At 38.2% G+C, this 21425-nt stretch overlaps 1 protein-coding gene across 3 annotated transcripts in view; it reads left to right on the forward strand.

The window, feature by feature from the left end:
- The first annotated feature begins 4678 nt into the window (after nt 1-4678).
- Nucleotides 4679-21425, forward strand: part of EML6 (EMAP like 6) — a 124955-nt gene continuing 108208 nt past the window's right edge. For 2 of the 3 annotated variants that reach the window (XM_038175864.2, XM_038175865.2), the window contains exon 1: nt 4683-6330. In XM_038175864.2, coding sequence (XP_038031792.1) covers nt 6134-6330 — 197 coding nt within the window. In that variant the 5' untranslated portion in view covers nt 4683-6133. Of the gene's footprint in view, nt 6331-21425 lie in introns of all 3 variants that reach the window. The other variant, XR_011807807.1, reaches the window with a different exon arrangement.

The following is a 21425-nucleotide window of genomic DNA, read 5'->3' on the forward strand; positions in this document are numbered from 1 at the left end:
TGAAAGAAAATTAGTATGCAACAATATACGTTTCAGGCTAGGCAAACCAGCTCCTTCCACAATGAGGGAAAATGGTGTTATTTGCAAATGTTTCTTTTTTTTCATTATGTTTTCAAATATATTTTAAAGTATTTATTTTTATGGGAGTTAAATTGGAAATATATTCTGACTATTCTTTTTGAACACAGACGCCCTTTTTGAACAGGTTCATTCACACTCCATCTCTTCAGCCTTCCTCATATTTGTGATAGTGAGGAGGATTCCAGAACTCAGGGCATGCTTGTTACTGTTGCTCATCTAAAGTAAAGCTTATGTCACTGGGTGGTTCTCTCAAGAATTATATTCAGTTAGCTTTATACACTGTATTAACACTAAAGAAAACAAGAAAAGCATCAGTGACATTTATGTTGTGCTGACAATGAACAGTAGGTTGCAGTATTGAGGAACATTTTTAGCAATGTGACAGCTGCTGCTAAGTAATTAATACTTTTTAATTGGAAAAAAAAACACCATGTAAGGTAAGATTATATGAAAATATGTGAGACTGAACCTGTGGATCCACATATGTAATTTTAAGGTTTTCTTCTTGTTTTTTTTTTTTTTTTTTTTTTTTTTTTTTTGTTTGTTTTTGTTTGTTTGTTTGTTTGTTTTTTTTGGGGGGGGCTATTGGTTCATGACTACTGTACTTCACTTCTACAATAATAATGATTTATAACAAATCATCTTTTCTAAAACTGAAGATAAATTTTCAGCAAAACAATGCATATTGTTTAATGCTTCCACAGTTTGACCATACTAAATATCACAAATAAAAAAAGAACACACCAAGGTTTCATTGAAGGATGAAATATGAAGTTCAACATGACCACCATTGCTCACAGAAAGGTTGCAGCCTTGCAATCAGAGCCTTCAAGTATGTTTTTTTGTCTGTCATTGCTGAGTAGGTAAAGAGCCTATGTGTCATGTGTCTTATTTTCCATGAGAATTATATAATGCAACAACAATAAAAAAAATCATAGGAAGATAGCTAGGATAATGTGGAAGTTATTCCATTGGATAATACTGAGATGAAAAAGGATGAAGAAACCAAGTATTTCTGGTTAAAGATTAGAGTATGTATGGAAGTAGAATGTGAACTCAACAAGAACTTCATTCATTTATCATTAATGTACTAAGGGAAGACAGAATTGAAAGCAAGTTAAAGGACAGGTAAGTAAAGCAGGACTGATGGCATACCGAAGTGAAATGACACAGCTCATAGAAACACATTTTGTAACTGACAGAATAGGTTAAACTTTGAGTGTGATATAGGTTAAAGTGACACAGAAAATCAAGTCAGGTGATTATTTAACTGTAACTGTAATATCCCACCAAATAACTGCAATATCCCACCAAAACAAATCTAGGAAACATTTTGTTAGTGAGCACTTCAAGCCTAGATATCCAATATAATTATTTAAAAAATACAAATTTATGTGACAACCTAGGTGGTAGTATATATAGGACAGGAATGTTCTACCTATCACACATCTTCACATGCTGCGTCCAGTAGCCAAAATGTTGCTGATCCCTGAGATACTTTCTGACATTTACAGTGTTGTATATGATATATTGTAAAGGGAGTAAAATACGTTTTAAAGAGAGTAAAATATGTTTGTTTTTTTTTTGTTTTTGTTTTTTTTTTGTTGTTTTTTTAATAAAAACTAGATATAAGCCCTCTAAATTATGAGTGTGGCTCACAATTGTAGCTCTCCCTGCAGTTAATATTCAGGAACTATACAGAGAAGCAACAGGTCAGGCTTAAAAAATATTCTTGCAACTAAAATAAAACAAGGAATTAGGAATTCCTAATTCATTAGACATCTTATCAGACACCCACATCCAGTGAATTATTAAAAAAAAAAAAAAAAAAAAAAAACACTTTCTAATGTTTCTGAGCAGACAGAAATAAGCTAATGAGATTACAAATGTTTCTGCATTGCTGCATGAAGATATTCCAGCCAAGCTTCCAGTATGAGTGGATTTGCATGCCTGTGGGTAATGTAACCCATAGCTTCTTGAAAGGTATTCTTGCTTCTCTCCTTATGAAGCTACTTAAAGAGTATGAATATACAAGAATGTGAGAGGTTGTATCAGGTGTCTCTTCTAGAAGGCAAAGGTCCTGCCTACATAATATTTATTCTTGATTTATTTTAATTAATTTTTTGCAGATTCACATTTACAAAATGTACACTAATCAAAGCATTCAAATTAGATATTAAATTACAATGGTTAATAACAGAAGAATAACAGACAATGTCATGGGTGGTAGAATACTGTATGTTAAGACTCCATTTTCTTGAACTACTTAAAGTGCAAATATTATTTCCTATTTACAACATAGCTTAGCTGCTTGACATTCAGAGATAATATCTAACCTTGTTATTAATGCTATTGATCCTATAAATCTCCCAGGACAATCTTCACTGGACAGAACCTTGTCCTCAATTCTACAGTATTTGCTCTTAAGACAAGAAACACACTTGTTTATTCAAAGCTACTGCAGGATTCTTAGAGAAATAAATGTTGTAACAATAAAATATAACAAAGTGAAAAATCTTAAGCCCTTAAGAGTTTATTTATGTTAAAAGTTAAATACATTGCCATTATTTTAAACATATTTTCTAAACAGTTACCTAAAAAGAAGGAAGGAGAGAGGGCTGATTTAGCAATTGCTTATTACTGAAAATTTCAAAGCATCTAAGTTGATTTATCTAAATGAGTGGGAGTTAGTCAGAAAGACAGTCATGAAAATGCTAGACCCTATATGAATTTGAAATACTTTAAATAGCTTTAAAAAACATTCAAATTATATGCAGAACAACAAGGGTTAAAATACAGTGAAAGTAACACCGTTGAAAATCTTTGCAACTACATTCCTCAAGGACCACTGAAAGAGAAGGTATTTTATAGAGCTGCACCATATATTCTGTCCTGAAGATCTGGCATGTTACCAAAAGGAAATTAATTCACGACAAAGTACTTGTGCTATGAAAGCTGTTGCCTTTTCTGGAAAGCTCAGTTGTAGCAACCAGCAGCAAAAGACTCCCAACAGATTTTAAACTGCCGAGATCAGCATGTAGAGGTAACTGACTTTTCAGCTAGTCAGTGCTTTAGTGCTTTTTATCAGTTTATCCACAGTCACAAAGATGCTTAAATAGTATGCCTCAGAAATCCCAAATTAGGTAGTTTTATAGCATTTCTCTTTGAACGCAGTAAATGTAGTTGGTTTTGTGTGTGTTTTTCTTTTTTGGGGGGGAATAGGGTATTCTCACAAATTTTATCCAAACAGCAAAAATATCTTTGCTGTTTTCTATTTATCATAATTCCTTTTGAAAAGGGCTTTGTAGTAACAGATTGAGAGCTTGGCAACAACAAACTTACTTTTTAATGTCTGTATATGTTTGGACAAAACAAGACATATTATTTTCCTTTGTGACTACTAGGATGATTTAACAGGTTAATTGCTGGAAAGAAAACCAAAAGAATGGACAGCTAGTTTCATCGTATAATTTTTCAAAACTGTTGTGAAAATTTGGATATGATTGTAAACTGTCAGAACAGAAACTTGGTTTTTATTACGTAAATCTGCACGTGACTTGTGCACCAAGCCACAACAAGCCTCTACTCAGCCCTGGTCAGGCCTCACCTGGAGTACTGTATTGCTCTTTTTGGACTCTACAGTGACTACAGAATTCAGACAACTTCATGTTGTAATTTTTCAGTCACAAACCAAGTCTGGGCTCCCCGGTACAAAAAAAGACAGGGATCTCCTGGAAAGAGTCCAGTGGAGGGTCACAGACAGGATACTGGGCCTGGAGCATCTCCTCTGGGAGGAAAGGCTGAGAGACCTTGCTCTGTTGAGCCTGCAGAAAAGAAGACTGAGAAGGGATCTTATCTATAAATACTTACAGTGTGGGAGACACAGGGATATGGCCAACCGCTTCTCAGTGGTCTGTGGGAACAGGACAAGGGGCAATGGCCACAAAATGGAGCACAGGAAGTTCACGGTGAGGGTGATGGAGCACTGGGGCAGGCTGCCCAGGGAGGCTGTGGAGTCTCCTTCTCTGGAGATATTCAAGGCCCGTCTGGACGCCCACCTGGGCAGCCTGCTGTAGGGAACCTGCTTTGGCAGGGGGGTTGGACCCGATGATCTCTGGAGGTCCCTTCCAACACCTACAGTTCTGTGATTGGATGGAAGGGTGGAAATACTCCAAAGACTTGGCTGAACTTGTATTAAGCATCATATGGTCAAAGTTGCTGATGGAAATACTTCAGAGAGAACTTGCTGTAGGGTTATGAAAGAAATGAGACGCTGCACCATCTGCAACACACGGCGCGTGAGGCGCAGAGACGCCGCGCGCCGCCCCTGACGCGAGTGGCCTCGAAGGCGGGAAGCGCCGCCGGGCCGCGCGCGCCACCCCGCCTCGCGCCGCGGCCGTTGCACGGCCGCCTCCGCTCCCGCCGCAATACGGTCACCACGGCAACCGCCCGGCGCTGGTGCCGCCGCGGGGCATCCTGGGAGTTGTAGTTCCTCCCCGCCCGCTGCCCCCTGGCCGCGCGGTGAGCGAGGGTCCCGCCGGAACTCGCATCCCCACGAGGCGCCGCGAGGGCCGGGGCGGGGGCGGGGGCGTGGCGCTGGCAACCAAAGGCGGGCGGGAGGGCAGCGCCCGGCCCTCAGCGGGGGCCGCGGTTCCTTCCGCGGGCTGTTGCTGAGGTTTTCCTCTCAGCTTCTCTTGGAGGGTGGAGGAGCTGAGGGCGGGGAGCGCTGCCGGCGCTGTGAGGGTGTGAGAGCCGCTATCGAGACGCTGCGCTCCGCTCGGGGCAGGCAGCGAGCGTGAGGCGGTGCCGTGTGGGGAAAGGCGCGCGGGTCAGCCTCGTAGCCGGGAGTTTATCCCTGGCTTCCATCTGGCGCTGCGCTGTGGCGCCTCGCGGAACGCGCCGGGGGGTTCTCGCCTCAGATTCAGCATTCGCCTTCCTGCGATTGTGGCCGAGTTTCTGGAGGGCTGGGTTTGGGCTCTCGTTGGGTGATACTACAAAGCGATGGGTGGCTCGCCACAACGCGCAGCGACCATGCTCGCCTGGCGAGGACAGTACAAATCCTGCTCTAGATGAAACAGAAAAGCAAGGAAGGGTGTCCCTGGGAAATACCGCTCCAATGGACAGCAGTAAACCAAGAAATGCACGCAGCATCACCTCCTCCTGCCCCCCTATTTTAAGGCAAATTGGAGTGGTTTGTGACTGAAAAATTACAACATGAAGTTGTCTGAAGACTGTAGAGTCCAAAAAGAGCAAGTTTTGGAGTCTGGGGAATAAGGATAGATAAGGTAATATCATATTTATTCTGGATGTTGTACGTAAATCCTCTTTCCAGAGTACATTATATGAGGACTGAGAGCATTGGATCCTGCTGGAAAGGCTTAGCAGCCCCTAACCCCTCACTGCTGCCACAGCACACGTCCAAGCAGTGCCCCCCACCCCCACCAGTCAAAGTAGTCCCCCAGCATTTTAAATACACATGCATTCTGCGGTTTGAAAACACAGGGTTGTTTTTTTTTTTTTCTTTCCCGTTTTTTCCCCCCGCTCTCTTTCAGTTTTGATCCAAAGATAGAAATCTTAGCAAGAAGAACACCCGGGCAGCTTTTTTGCAGGAAGAACACGAAGGTGCAATACGAGAGCTGCAGCGGGGAGCCTTTGGCAGGTGGCGGTGACGCACAGAAGTTACTTTGCCTTCGGGAAGCAAAAAAGCCCTGTCTGCTGTTTCTGTAGGTGTATTTTTGTTATCTCCCTTCTCCTGCAAGAAGTTGCCGGGGCCGCGCAGCAGCGGGAAGCGGCGGCGGCTCGCCCTGGGCGGCAGCAGATTATGGTGGCAGCGCAGCGGGAGGAGCGGCGGCGGCGGCGGTAGCAGCAGCCCCGATTCGCGAATGCGTTTTGCATTTACGGTCGTCGCTGGCAAGTGCCACCTGAAGCTTCGGCAGCTGGGCAAGGACCGCTAACGTTTTAAAGGGGAAAACCCCGCCGGGGAAGGAGTTAACGGGAGGAGGGGGCAGCGCCAGGTTGTGTGCGTGCTTGTGGGGAGAGGGGATTGGTTATCATGGCGGATCGGACAGCTCCGAGATGCCAGCTCCGTCTGGAGTGGGTTTACGGGTACAGGGGTCACCAATGCCGCAACAACCTGTACTACACGGCGGGCAAAGAGGTAGTCTACTTCGTGGCTGGAGTCGGCGTGGTTTATAACACCAGAGAGCACAGCCAGAAATTCTTCCTAGGGCACAACGACGATATTATCAGGTAAGGGGGTTGACTTTTCTTGTGGTGGGGCGGGGTGGGGTTTAAAAGGAAGGGAGGAGAATGTAGGGCTGGCAGAATACCCCCCTCCTCGCCTCTCACAGCTCCGCTTGTACCTGGCGTTTTAAAGCAGCTCAGATTTGTTATCAGCTGTCTGGGTAAAAGCTGGGTATCTAGATTTGATTATTATTAGCACAGCTTCAAAACGTTGCTATAATAACACAGAAGGTAAGTTTTTCTGTTGCACTGCACCAAAGGCAAAACAGCTTATTTCTATATAGAAATGCAGTGGGAAGATCTTAGTGCAACAGTGCTGCAAAATTGTGGATCCAGCAGCTAATCTCCCCAGCGCTGGGAACCTGTATCACCGATTCTGATGTCTTAGATAAGGAAGGTGTATTTCTCTTTACACCCAGCACAAGAGTGCCATAAACATACCATTCTGAAAATTTCCCTGAAAAATCAAGTAGAGCTGTTGGTACTCCAATCAAAATAATTCCAAGTGTGCTGGTGCAAGATGGCTACAAAAGCACAGGTCTTGCTACTGATCTGGCTAATTTCTTGTCTCTTTCTTCCAATTTCTGCTTAAAAAGTGAATTTAATTGATGTTACCATACTACAGAAATACTAATTTTATTGCACCACACAAAGTAACACAACAAAAATGTGGTTCCAGAGCTCAAGATAGCCTTTTAAATATTGTGTTCAGAATATAGAAATTAAGTCAGTAAATAGAAAATTAATGTTGTCTCCACTCCTGCTCTATTCCTGACAAAAACCTGAAACTAGAATATCCTCATAAAGGGAGTTGCATGGTAATGACACTCCTTTGAGCACAGCTAGCTGCTGCCCTCCCTATTCACCTGAATTCAGCATGAATGAAGCATTTGCTTGATCAAAATAGTCCCAGGTGGCTCATGATGCAGTAGTACTGTGGAAATATATGCTGAAGTCAGAGTTCTGACACTGGGTAACAAAATCACATAATTGTCATATAATCATTCTGGAGTCTTGTTTACAGAAAACCATCCACTTTTCCCAGTGAGAGCTTGGCTGCCGTGTCTCCTAGTAGCGTTTTTCTCCTCCCTTTTATGATCTGAGTTAAAGCAGTGCCATTTCAAGAAAATTCGGTGCATGTGGTTACAAGTTTATTGTGGTTTCCAAGGTGTTACCACTTCCAGAAGGTTATTCAAACAGACTATTATGTGTTCAGATAATTAAGAGAGGAATGACTATTTCAGATGCATCCATGATATCATGAAATGCAAGTTTTCTTTACTGCAGGGACATAATTTTTGATACTCTAGGGGATATGAAGTGTAATCCATACAGAGAGCAGTATGTGTAAGCTAGTGTTTGAATTCTCAATAAATACTAGAAAGATAACTTGTCAAGACACAGCTGCGTATATCCCCTATTTTTTTTTATACTTGATAACACTTCCCTGCCAAACCCAACTGTGTTGGACAACTTCTGTGCTTTGTCTTTTAAAACATCTCATATTAGGACACCACTTTTCGGCAGTGTCACATTTAGAGCTTAAAATGGGAATAGGAAGATTGTGAGTGCCTTGTATTTGTACTTTGATACTAACTGTGCTTGGTCTACTTTTTTTTTTTTTTTTTTAAGAAAACTAGCAATCACCTGTTCAAATTAGCAGGTGTTTTGGGGATTCGTCATCTGTTCAGTTAGTGTTTAACTAATGCTTTTGAATGAAGAGTTTTGTTTCTGATCCAGGTCAAGATGAGAATTCTCTAGGATGACCATAGTTTCTGTAAAGGATGAAATGTTTTGTCCCAGAAAGCATGAACAGGGCCCAAGATGTCAGTTGATTTCCATTTTTAGTGGCCAAGAAAAGTTGCTGTCATAAGGGTTTTAAGGAAGGAAAAAGTTGTTGTTGAAGTGTCTCCAAAATGTTGCTAGAATATTCTATTGTTGACATCTGTTAATGTTTGCCTCTTCTGCCTTTGATGCACTTTGTAGACCTTATTGAGGAATATCCCATCACTGTCAGTACTTTAAAGTCAGTGGTTCCTTGTATTGAGTATTGCTGATATATCTAATAAATGCAGGAATTTAAATGATCGCACTTCAGGCTTCACAGAAGGCTGAAAAGAAGAAGAAAAAAAAAAACAAAAAGGAAGAAAAAGTAGAACTTGCAGACTGGAAAAGATTGCGGAATCATTAAGACTGTAAATCCTTGAAGTGTGCAGAACCCCTTCCAGTGGTTGCCATTAGCTCGTCCCATGCTGAAAGCTTTCAGCAAATACTAGTTTGTGGAAACAAATGATGAAGTCATTATTCAGAGGGTTGAGAACATGTGCGTTACCTTAAAATGTTTGCTACAATCATGAAAGCAGATACCTTCCCTTGGTGAAAAGGTCACATGTAAAGGCGTATGCTCACTGTTTTCACAATTTTAATAGTTTCATCTCTTGCTTTGTATCAAGGTAATGCAGTTGGATGTAATTTAATTTTGGCTATAATAGAGCAGGCTATTGGATTAATGGAGAAATGATTTATATATGAAAAGTTCCCTTTGTATAAGGGACTTAATGCACTGCACTTGGCTAGTAAGGTAGATGTTCAGGGTGTGAACAAGGGTATGAACAAGTGAGTTCTGAAGTTCATTTCTTGTGTGAGGCAACTGCAAGGTGCTGTACTTCCGAGCTCATCCTCCTTTAAACTTCCTAATGAGATACAGTTCTGGACTGCAGAGTTTAACTTTGAAGTGAGTTCTGCTTTGTGGAGGGGTTGGACTGGCTGCCCTCCAGAGCTCCCCTTCAAGCCTAAAGCATTTTATGATTCTTTTGTTACTTCCCATCATATAATGTAATTCTTCTTGTACATTATTTAATTATTTCTGAATAGCTAATGCTATTGTTTATCAAGTACTGTCATTATAAAACAGGATGAGAGCATGTGGTTGAAATGGATAGATTTGGTTCTGGTCTCTGACTACTAATGAGTTGTATTTGGACCCTAAAAATGCATGTCAGTTACGAAGTTTGCAGCTTTGATGGTCAAGTATGACCTAGCAGCCTGGGGGGGTGAAGGTCAGAATATTCCTGTTTTCTCTAAGCTGAGAGCCCTGTGTTTTACTCCAATGCCTATACTACAGACCACAAAGCAATCCTGAAGTTGCTTGCATGGTGGCTCTCTTTGTTCTTGAAACATGATCTAGCTGAAGCATCATAGCTGATGTGTAATAGCTATGTCCAAGTCTAGCTATTGCAACATTTTCACGTAGAAAGGGTAGTACAGATTGTCATTACGCACATAACTTACTTTCATTGAATTTGGTCATTTGTGTTCTACAGGATTAGATTTTGGAAGTTGGAGACTTTTCCTTCCTGAGTAACTTAGAAGTGGGCTTTACAGCAGGCCATTGTAATGGCTGTAAGTTAACATCTCAGCAAGAATGTTGCATCCGTGCAGTGTTACTGCCTTCAATGAAATTCATGTAGGATTTATGTTTAGTATTACTGCTTGCAAGACTGGATCATAAGTTTTGACTGTAATTGAACTCTTGCAAAAAGAACAGGTTTTCTTACTCTTATTGTGTGTTACTTTTATAACAGCAAACAATTAGATGTTTCCTTTTTTTCATTGCCAATAATGTCTGCAATATTGAACAGTTTTCCTGGATATGCAAAAACTCACGGAGAGAACCTTTTACATTGTACTGAAGACTTCATCTACAATTAGTAGGTTTCTCATTGTTTCTACCTTACATTCTGAATGAGATTGTAAGTTGTTAAGAACAACTTAATGATACGATGCTTATGTTTAACTTGACAGATACCTTCATGTATATGACATGTTGTGGTATTATGCAGTGTGGTTATGTGGTATATGTTGTGGTATTATGTACGTTATATCACATTATGTGATTTTTTAAAAAATCACATTTCACTTTCTAACTGGCTTAAAACAAGTCACCTGTAAGGCAGGGAGGGAGCTGCACAAGAGACTGCTCCCTTTCTCAGGCATCTCTGTGGTGTTTGCTGCCTGGGCGTGTTACCTGGAAAGCCAGCCTATTTGTGGATACCAAAGCATGTTGTTTATGTAAGGCTGCTTACGATGTAATAGCGAGGTAGGATTTATCAGAATATTGCTGTAAGTATGCTGGTGTACGTGTTCTACTGTGCTGACAGATTGAGATTAAAAATGCGGATGTGCCAATAGTTATGAGATTTACTTTGCTGTGAGAATGACTGGGGGCCTGGTTTGTTCTTTAGAGTGCTCTTTTCAAGAAGCTGGATTCTTATTAGAACGTGACTGTTTTCTTGTCTTTCTGGAGTTGGGGAAAAAAGAAATATGATTGCTTGAGGCAATGTCATATGTTGTTGACAATAGTAAATGTAATTTTGGAATAAGTAAATTGATGGCAGAGGTTCGCAAATGAAACCCCCAAAGTGAAAATACCAAAAATGTACTTGAATAGTTTTATTCAAATTTATGTATTATAATATTTATGTTTATAGAGGGTGCTTATTTGAGTGGCTCTAAAATAATTAAAATTTACGTAGAATTGCCACCTTCTTGATGGCAAGTTACAGCATTTGTTTCCTATAAAATGATACTCAAGTTAATGTTTTTATTTCTTGTAATTGTATGGAAAATTGCACTGTCTGTAGCTTGTGTTTAACCTGGACTTAAGTCACAGGACAGGCTGAAACTGTCCTTCTTCAGGACAGATGAAACTTAGCAACCAAAAAAATAGGAAAGTAGCAATGAAGCCAAATGAGACTTTTAACAACAGAATTTCCAGATGTGTTTCCTATGCAGGTGCTATACAGGTACCAAAGCAAAGCCATTACAACTTGAAAAGCAGGATTGTGGGACAGCTAGGGTGAAGCAGTCTGAGATCTGAGTATACCAGAGTGATTTGGGAAGTGTTTTGAGACTGTAGGTTGTTAAAGGATTTTCTTATTATGGAAATCCTTACCCCAGAAATGCCCAAAAGAAACTGATTTTATCAGCTTATGTCTTATTCTACATTCAGTTTCAAAAAAACAGGGGAAAATGCCTGTTCTTTCAGGACATTCTGGTGGCTGCTCTTCTATTTGCTCTGTTTGACTGCTATGGTGTGTTAGGATTATAAGCCTTTACTGAGGTGTGAGTTGGCATAAATATTTCTCGTAAATATCCATATTAATGCATCAGATGTGGAATATATAGTTACAACATCTTATCAAATATAATTTTAAAAGCATTAGTTAAAAAGATAAAAAGTTTAGCAGACATTTATACATGTACAATATGTCTGTGAGAATGGTTGTCACTTAACCACGTTATTTAAACAGACTAATCATTATACATCCCAGTGAGACATCAGAGATATAGTAGTAGGAATATAAGAAAGATTCACTGCTTGCCCAGTCACAGTCTGTGTGTTTGTTTGAACAAGTGAAAACGTGGTTGTTATTAAAAATTGCAAGTAGAGTTTTGAGCATTTAAATCATTAGTTAAATTTAACTCGTTATCAAAATGGAAAAGAAAAATCTTGTTCAACAAAACAGGAAGCACTTGTATTCTTCTGCAGAAAGTGCTTGGATTGTTATTATATTTCTGTCTTTACACAGTTGAAAAATGACAAGCATTTAAGCCTTTATCAGCTAGTGTATTAAGGTTTTTTCCATTAGATTTGTGAGAAGAAACTCATCACACAGAACTGTGCATCTTTTTTGAAGATCAAGGTTTGGGTATTCATTAATCTTATATTGGAGTCTTGGAGTTAGAGATCTGTCATTTTACCTTCTTCCCATTGCTTACATTAGTTTATCTTGAAATTTAAATTACTATTTTAATCTAGATGACTAGGAATCTTCAGGTGTGCAATTGCTATTTACCATCAGTCATAGGAAAATGCCTTTTTGTGAGTCATTCTGAATTTATCTTGGTCATTCAAAGGATGGGGATGGGGGAGCTTTTGGGACAGTTCTGTATTACTGTCTTCTACAATAGGGCTTCCTGCAAAAAGTGTACAAATTTTAACTTTTACATAAGTTCATAAACACAAACTGTCTCATAGAGGTCAACCTCCAAGAACTATTCTTTCCGTCTTTCTTAACCTGACTAAACAGATTTCAGATTTATATAGGCAGTTTCCAGATACTTACTTTCTTGATTCCAAGTCTTGATTATTTTATTTGATTTTTGCCAGGAGGAACTACAACTCTATTAATCTGTTTTTTTCATTGTGTTTTAAAAAAAATTGTGTATTTCAGCACTTAGTGCAGAGTAACGATGCCTGGGATAACTTGTTTGTAACTGGATATGACAAGAGAGAATCATCTTTGATAAGGGCTACAAATGCCCTTCTTACATCTTCACCATAGGAACTGGCAGCCAAGACTTCGCAGATGCGGAGGTGTAGGTTGCTGTAGTCCACGCTTCAGCCTTTTTCTCAAGGACACAAGAGTTGCCTTTGAAAATGGAAGAGGGATTATTATTATTATTTTAGTTTATGCAGAGAATTGCAGAAGAGCACTCCTCTGCTATAGTGTCTCCTTAAGAGTAGAAGCAGGGTTTTCAGCTTGAGGGAGGTTATTTCTTAAATAAAAGTCTTGGGTGATGAGAAGGAACAGCAGCAATACTTCTGTTAACCTCTGTAGAAGGATGAACTGCTGGAACAGTTATTAGGTAGCATAAATATTTCAATGAATTCTCCTCAGTGGCGTTAGTACTAGGCTTAGGTGTAGTATCCACAGGTTTTCTTCAGCTCAAATTGTTTCTGCAGGATGCCTCTTACAGGAACCTTAGTACACAACAAAAACGTAAAATTTGTACTTTTTTTTTTTTCCACCTGAAGTCTTTAATTTGGAATAGCAGCTTTTTTTTTTTTTTTTTTTTGTCTACCAAAGGTTGAATTTGAATTTGTCTTTAGAGGTGATATTTGTAACAGCCCTGGAATGAGACCTTTGGAGCTTTATTTCTTTTTTTTTTTTTATAATCTATACTAGATCTGAACTTCAGATCAAATATGGATTGTATGTTTTTCTTGAAAAATGACATGATGAGCCAACCCAGGAGATTTCTAAAGAAAACATCCTTCACCCCTGCTGCATCTTCAGTGCCAGTGCCATCACATGGATCTGGGGAAGAACATTACAGTATTTTTGTCTGGAGTTACTGGTGATGTGAGGAAAGGTTTAAATGCATTACGCAAATATACTGGAAATAGAAGTTACTGGTTTAGTTTTCTCACCACCCTACATTCTGAACGGGCTTGTGCAAGTTGTTAAGAACAACTTGTTAATGATGTGGTTCTCAAAACAAAGAGGTATTGCTATTTGTCTGATCTTGTGTAGTGGTGATATTCTGAGCTGTATGTTTGTTTTTGCAGTCTTTTGAGATTTTTCACATAACTGAGAATTCTAGCTGTATGTAATTAAGTTAGCAGTCAGAAATGGACTTAGTGGTGTCAAATTTTGACATTCATATTTCAGAATTATTGCTGAGGTATTTGGCATTCACTAATGTGATTTAATATAAAATACATCAAGCTCCTTTTAACAGTCTAACAGTATAGTGTACTTTAGTACACTGTATCTTATTGATGTAATTTCTGTTGATGTTGAAGTTTCTTCTTTCTTTTGAGACAGATGGGTTGTCTTTATTTGAGAATGGAATACTCTGAAACTAAGATAAAAGAAGTGGAATAGGAAATAAACTACACTCAGAGACAAATAGTAACCTCCTTGTTTTAGTTGCTTAACAATCCTAGTTACAATTTTTTTTTCTGAATTTTTATGAGAAATTTTGATTGTCTTCTTTATTTTCAGCAGACCTGAATGTTGAAGTGGCAGCCCTACAAAGGAACTCTTGACTAGTAATATTGTTGTATTACGTCAAAAGTGGTGGTGTATTTATACAAAGTTGTTTGCCTTGCAGTCCTCAGAAATTGTCTTCCCTATGCAGAGATGAAAAATGCAAATGTCATTTACTCTTATATTGTCTTTGGTAGTAAGTCATGTGCAAATATTCATTGCAAAATAAGGGTATTTATAACAGTTTCAGGAAAGGTGAACTGAACTCTTGAAGAATTCAGGATATAATATGTACCATTTCTTTTCCCTCTCACTCTTTTTTTAAATGTCTTTTTTTTCTTCTCAGAGTGATTAAGTTAACTGTAGTTAAAAAATGCAATAAAACATGCCTTCAGCTAATTACAAATTGCAATTTAAGTTATGGAGTTTCATCCTTTCACTATGATTAGTTAGACCATACTTTCTTCTACATTTCTTAAGATAAATTAGACTAAAGATGAAAGCACAGCCAGCTTCTGTCTGACCATTCCTTCATTTTTTTTCCTATCCCTGTTTTTTGAAAGTTATTCCTAAAGTATCTAAATGAACATTTTGCTTAGTTCTCCAAATGCTGGAATGTATTGGAACTATGATTGGGTAAGTTGAGCTTTCTGCCTTCTGTCTTGCAGAATATAAGTAAAGAAAGGTGATTATGTGTGACAAATTACGTGGCCAGTAGGACCAAGTATTTGCCTGTTTTTATGCTGTTTTTGAATATGTACGAGCATGGCTGCATTTAATCAAGAGTTTGGTCTATAGCAAAATAGTCTACAGTAGGTCTGCAGCAGATTCCTGGAGGATTCTGAGATGACTTTCAGATCTTTTTAGATAGTGTTTTGTGTGTTTTTTTCATTCTTTTTTTCTTTTTTAACACCCACTGAAATGCTGCTCAATGAAGCTACTCATTCTTTTAGCAGCTTTAGAACAAGTTTACAATGTGCAGTTGTCATGCTCTTGGTCCAAGGTTGTATGCATATAATTAGTGATTACTGCATATGATCTGAATCCACTTCTGCTGGTAGAGGGTTTTTTGTGTGTGTGTTTTGTTTTGCTTTTTTAAAGTATTGACAACAGGAAAGCCTTGTCTATGTGGGCCACAAGTCTAAAAGGATATTATATTGAGTCGTTAGGAAAGCTGTCACTTGTTGAAAGAGCTATTTGAAAGCTTTTTTTTTTTTTTTTTTGTTAGGCTGAAAAAGTTAGATCTGGGAATTAAATATAACCATCTCAGTTAGGCAAAGCTACTTTTGGGATGGTGAGTTCTTTGTTGTGTTCCTTACAAGAGTGCTTAAAGTTCAGTTTCTTCTTTCCAGGAGCTAAATAATGTAAATGTAAATGCTTTTTACTGGGTGGTTCTCTTTGCAGATTAGGGAAGTATCTAGGAGGTAGCCTTACTGTACCTCTGTTTCCCCCATGTCTGTGCACCTGGCACCTTCACTGGTGGCAGACTAGGACACAACTTCTCTTCAGGCAACTGCGGTTCTTTTCTGTGGTGTGAAAGAACGTAATGGTGTGATACAGATGAGGTGCTAACCTAGAATTACTAATTTCAGGCTGATTTTGAAGACACATTCTAGTTTGGGCCTGCACTGACTACATCGCTTTTAAGTCAGGAAGCAGGTTTTAAAGATTTATATCCGAGCTACAGGGTTGCAGGAAACAGCCTTTAACAAAAGATGCTCAAAGTCCATTAAAATCACAGCTAGGAATATTACTTTCTGTAGTTTCATGGTAGTTTAACATAACACCATAGGTCTGGTGTGTAAGTATTGTTCATCAAATAAAGTAAATAATTTATTAAACATTTAAAAAAAAAAAAGCAGAACATTATTACAAGAGGTGCACATATTCCTTTAGTGATATTTTCACAACAGGTTTTCCCAGAACGTTCAGGTAATGCTGTTTCAGGGAACCTGCTGGATGCATTTGCTTGAGTGTAGAAGCCTAGAAGAAATGAAGTATGCACTGAAGTTTAACGTAGACATTGCATTTATAGTGGTTGAAAGGTTGGTTTTTCCAAAAGCTTACAGAGCCTTCCTGGATGTTTTTAGAAGATTAAGATTAGTGGACATAGACTCAGGATATGAATATTTTTGCACTTTGAGACTTGAAAATAATTTTGAGTCTTTAAGATTGTTAAATAATGTTGTTAAAGAAATGTCATTATGCTTACTTTTATTGTTTTATGCATAGCACTTTATTCTCCTGTTACATTTCCCGTGCTTTATAATTGAATTGGTTTCTGTACAACATTCAGAATCTAAAATTTTTGGGGCCTTCTTTTGGATATGGGACTCTTTTGCATACATAATTTTGGATATCAATTACATCACAGATCTCAAATGAAAATTAGCATTTCCGTTTTATTTTCAGTGGAAATTTGACATTTATATTGCACTAAAAGGAATAAACTAGGAATAAAATTAGCTCAGGAGAGCTAATTCTCTTTATTTCCCTTCTGTTAAGTTAAAAGAACAGACTTTTCAGAGTTCTTCACATCTGTGTTAGGTTCATTTTTTTTCCACCCTCTTCAGAGGAGCCTCCTTCACTCTGCCAAAGAGAAGCTTATGGACTGCAAAGCCTGCTACACCAAAGCTGGCCTTCATGAACAGAGCTGGCCTGATGCTAGCTGCAAGAGGGTTTGGCTTTCTTTTTTCTTTTTCTATATACACTAAAAAAAAATCCAGTGGTAGCTTAAGAAATGAGTCATGGTGACACCTGTATAGGCTGAAGATCATTGGGAGCAAAAGAGGTGGGGGGAGAAAAGCAATCTGTAGGACACTGTTTAAGGATGAACACTTATAGTGATCTTGGATAAATGGAAAATGGGCTAGGAGTACTAAAGAGTAAGAGGATAGACCAGTAATAAAGTTGCTGTCAAGCAGTTAATATTCATTTCATATGCATCAACTTGTAAAACTTTACCTCTGAGTAGTCTAAATTGTCCTACTATACCACAAATAAGCACTGATAGCCTACTGTATTCATAAAAAAACAACCACAACAAACAAAACTTCTGATGATCAAGTTGCGATCACAACAAAGTGATTTGGGGCTAAGGCTAACATTTTGGATGTAATTAATTTCTGATTTTTTTAACCTCCTGACCAGTACACTGATCCCTTTGCTTTTCCTGAATTGATGAATGTTATACAGCTATTGCTTTGCCCTAAAGTTGCTTAATCTGCCCAATTGCAAACTGCTTGCTGGGGCTTTGGTAACAATTCAGAAGAGTTACTGCTAGTATTCTAAAAAGCACTGATGTGAATGCTAAGTACTTTGCTTCACACGGGACATTTTGAAGCAAGCTGCTTGTAGGCCATACTAGAGATCTGTGTCAATGTGTTTGCTACATACAGTTTTGGTCTTCCAAACATTAACTTATTTTTTGGTCTTGGTACGAGATTGGTGCTTGCAAGATAGTGACAGGGATGTTTGAGCAGATGTTTGAGAAAGGCAGTAGGTGCAAAATGTTTCAAACAGTAGCCTTATGCTGGCAATAGACATCTGGAAAAGATGATTTAGCTGTAATTGCCACCTTTAAAATTATATTATTTTGAAATCAGACTAGTCAGAATAACTAGTGTTAACAGTTAGTGTTACTGTTTATTAGCAGTAAACTTACTAGTAAATTTATTAGTGGTGGGGGCAGATGATTATTTTGAATCCAGTAAAAGTTTTGAAAGCTTTTACATTTTTGCTATTAAATGTGTTTTGAGAAACTGATGAAAAAAGGTAATGTAATATAGTGTTATGTACCCTGTATAATTACAGTCACTGAATATAGATTAATCCCTACGAATATTCTCCATAGCCTCTAGTTTAAATTTATCCAGTGGCTCAGTAAAGGTGTTTTATTCCTCGTTAAGGTTGATTTCAATAGGTCTCTTGCATACACCTTTCTAAACTCAGGATAGTAATCTTACGTGAGTTTATTACCATACATGCTACTATTTTTGGTTAAATAAAATTATTAAATCAGAGGTAGAACTGAGACAAGAAAATGTTCAGGCATTCCTGCCATATATCCCTGTAAAGTAAAGACTAAAATTAAAAAAACAGTAATGGGACATGTGCCTGCATGCACAGAGAGGGAGAAAATAACTATTGTTTTAAGAAAAACTGAGGTGTGCTAAAGAATTCCTATCTGATGAGCTCCAGATACTGACATTTTAATGAAACTGGCATTTCATTAAATCCCTTATATTCCTGAAGGGCCCTAAAGATAGAAAGGAATCTAACCATAATTTTTGATAACTTTTTGCTGTGATGAAAATATATTGGTCTGGAATTTTACCCTGCCACCTGAAAGAAATGTTAATTACTGGAAGGAGTACAGAGACACTGAATCCTCACAAACATATTTTTTTTTATTTGAGCATTGAATTTGTATCATTAGAGTATCACTATCACTGGCTTACAGGTTTTGGACTATTCTGATATTCCTATAGCCTACAACAGCAATAGCAAGCAACCTAGCTGTTCTCATTCATTACTGGTTCCATTAATTATATTTTAGCTGAAGATGAACTGCTAATGAAACCACTTCTGATACTAGAACATTTCTCTTATGACTTAATGTGCCAGTCATGAGGCTAAAATGACTTGCACCCTTTAAAAAAAATAATCATATCTTTTAAAAATAGTCTTCCATAAAATTAATTCCTTTCTGGCAGAACACTAATACCTTTAGCAAAAGCAATTTCATAAATAGTGACTATATTAAGAAAATAGATGTGAACTAGTTTCTTCTTTTGAGATAGAACTTTAGCTAAGAACTTTAATTTGAAGGGGTTGTGTCTTTTTGTTTATTTGTTTTCTTATTTACTTTTTTCAGGGCTTCTATCAGAGTTTCAGATTTATAACTTATTTTTCTCCTTGTAAGGAGCTTGATTTTGGGGTAGGAGAAGGAAATAAAATACAGCATGAAAGAATATTCTCTTCAGTTTTGTTTGTAGAATGAATGGAGCATGCATGCTACCAGCTGTACTAACACAGGTCTAATACTGATTTTTGACTGCTCACCTCCATGGCATCACTGTTGTATTACAAAAAATGAAGGAGGCAATAAAGAGTTTTTACAAGCAGCCAGCAGAATTGTTACAATAGATTCTAAGGAAGGTAATTCCTTTCTTCACATAGGTCGTATTCCCAACTACTGTGTTTTCCTGTGTTTTCTTGCTGTCTTTTCAGCAGACCCTTTCTTTTCTGTAGATGTAAAGAAGAGTTCTTAAAATAATAAATCTTAAAACGCACATATGGCAAAAGCCTGCGGTTTCCAACTCTTGGGCCAGATCAGTTATTTCAGTGTATATTTTAACACTTTATTACAGTATAGTTTATTGCTAGAGAAATTATAAATAAAAATACCATGTACTGTACAGAAAATCCATGACTTGCATTAACACTGAATGCCAAGAATGGGGTAACTTTTTTTTTTGAAAGCTTGTCACAGAATCACAGAATTGAAGGGGTTGGAAGGGACTTTAAGAGATCATCGGGTCCAACCCCCCTGCCAAAGCAGGTTCCCTAGAGCAGGCTGCTCAGTTAGGCGTGCAGACCAGCCTTGAATATCTCCAGAGAAGGAGACCCCACAACCTCTCTGGGCAGCCTGTCCCAGTGCTCCGTCACCCTCACTGTGAATTTCTTTCACATGTTGGTGCGGAGCTTCCTGTGCTCCATTTTGTGGCCATTCCCCTTGTCCTGTCCTCACAGACTACTGAAAAGAGTTTGGCCAAATCCCACTGTTTTCCACACTTAAGATACTTGTAAACATTAATAAGATCCCCTGCCCTATATAGCATCCATGATACCATAAGCTAGAGAGAAAACACAGAGTATCAGAAAATGGCATGCAGTAAAACAGATTATAACCGTCTGATACAACATGCTGCTGCTAGGCAGTTACATAACTGCGTGAAACTCTTCAGTGTCCCCTGCACTACAGAACCTAAAATACAGCAGAAAGGTCTCAGCCGAGGTTACACCAACTGCTCCGAGACTTCACAGCGGACAGAATTCTAGATTCAGAATCCATGCTCTAAATAGTTTGCGAAGAAATCAAGAGAAAAAGAGAAATAATAGTAGGCAAGGGAATGAGACGTAGTGCTTGCATAAAAAACAGAGAAAATCATGATTTCATTTAAGTCCTGTTTAAAATGAATCCTTTGGATAACTATAATCTCTCTCAAATAGAGCATTTAGTGGATTTGGGAGTGTAATATGTTTCCAACACCTGCTTTTTCATATTTCTGTCTTTGTCTGCACGTTCATTAAAACAGGTAAAATTAGTAATTATGTGGGTAATTAATAACTATATTGCATAAAAATTTGGGGGCAAGGAGGTGTCCTGTATTATGATGGTGCTCAGTGCCACCAGTTCTATTGAAGAAGAAATAACCTGAAGCTGTTTGTGAATACCTTTTTAAAACTTGTGCTTAGTCATTCACCAGAACATAAAGATTAATGAATGCTAAAAAGGGTTGGCTGAGATTTGGGTACTTGGAAGTGGATTGGAAAGATGCACGGAGTAGATCCAACAGTGCAAAACAGAACTTCCTACCTAGATAGATATTTTGAGCCGTTTTTTTGTTTTTGGTTCTGCAAAGATAAAGGTACTTAAAATAAGTTCAGATACAGAACATATTTCTTTGAAAACATTACATCCTTAGAAGCACAGATACTGTTGGGTTCCAGGGAGAACTCTGATTCCTCAGCAATTTAATAGTGAAAATTTTATCTATCACTGCTTATGTAAAGCATGAATTTAATTACATGGCATTACTTTTAATTTGAAGTTTACTGAATTTACATCTTAAAACAATTCACTTTCAAATAACTACAAAGCAGTCTTGTCAACATTGCTTACCTCAAGATAAGTTACTGTCAAGTCAGATTGTACGTGCAGCAGGTGAGTTTTGAACAATCTCTCAAGTATTCAGATAGTTTCTTTCAGTTACCTAGCTTAGGTGCTGCTCAGGAAACTAAAGTCAAGAGCCCAACTTAATTCAGTTGTCAAAGAAGAACAGTTTTCAGGCAGGCAATTCAAACCTTGTCCAAGTTAATTGCCTAAAATAACCTTAAGTAGAGGTACTGAATGATTTCCCTTCAAAATTTTTTTCCAACTCTATTTTATAGCCAGCACAGAAGGGAAGTTAATCTGATTCAAAGAGAATAAATTTCCAAACTCCTCCTTCATTTTTTGCTATTTCTCTCATCTTTCTGGAAAGTTATCAAAGGCAGTATTTTCTTTTCAGCTATTGTGATGGCTCTGAGTACTATCTT

Source organism: Anas platyrhynchos, chromosome 3, assembly GCF_047663525.1.
Source record: "Anas platyrhynchos isolate ZD024472 breed Pekin duck chromosome 3, IASCAAS_PekinDuck_T2T, whole genome shotgun sequence".
In the NCBI taxonomy this organism is placed as follows: domain Eukaryota; kingdom Metazoa; phylum Chordata; class Aves; order Anseriformes; family Anatidae; genus Anas; species Anas platyrhynchos.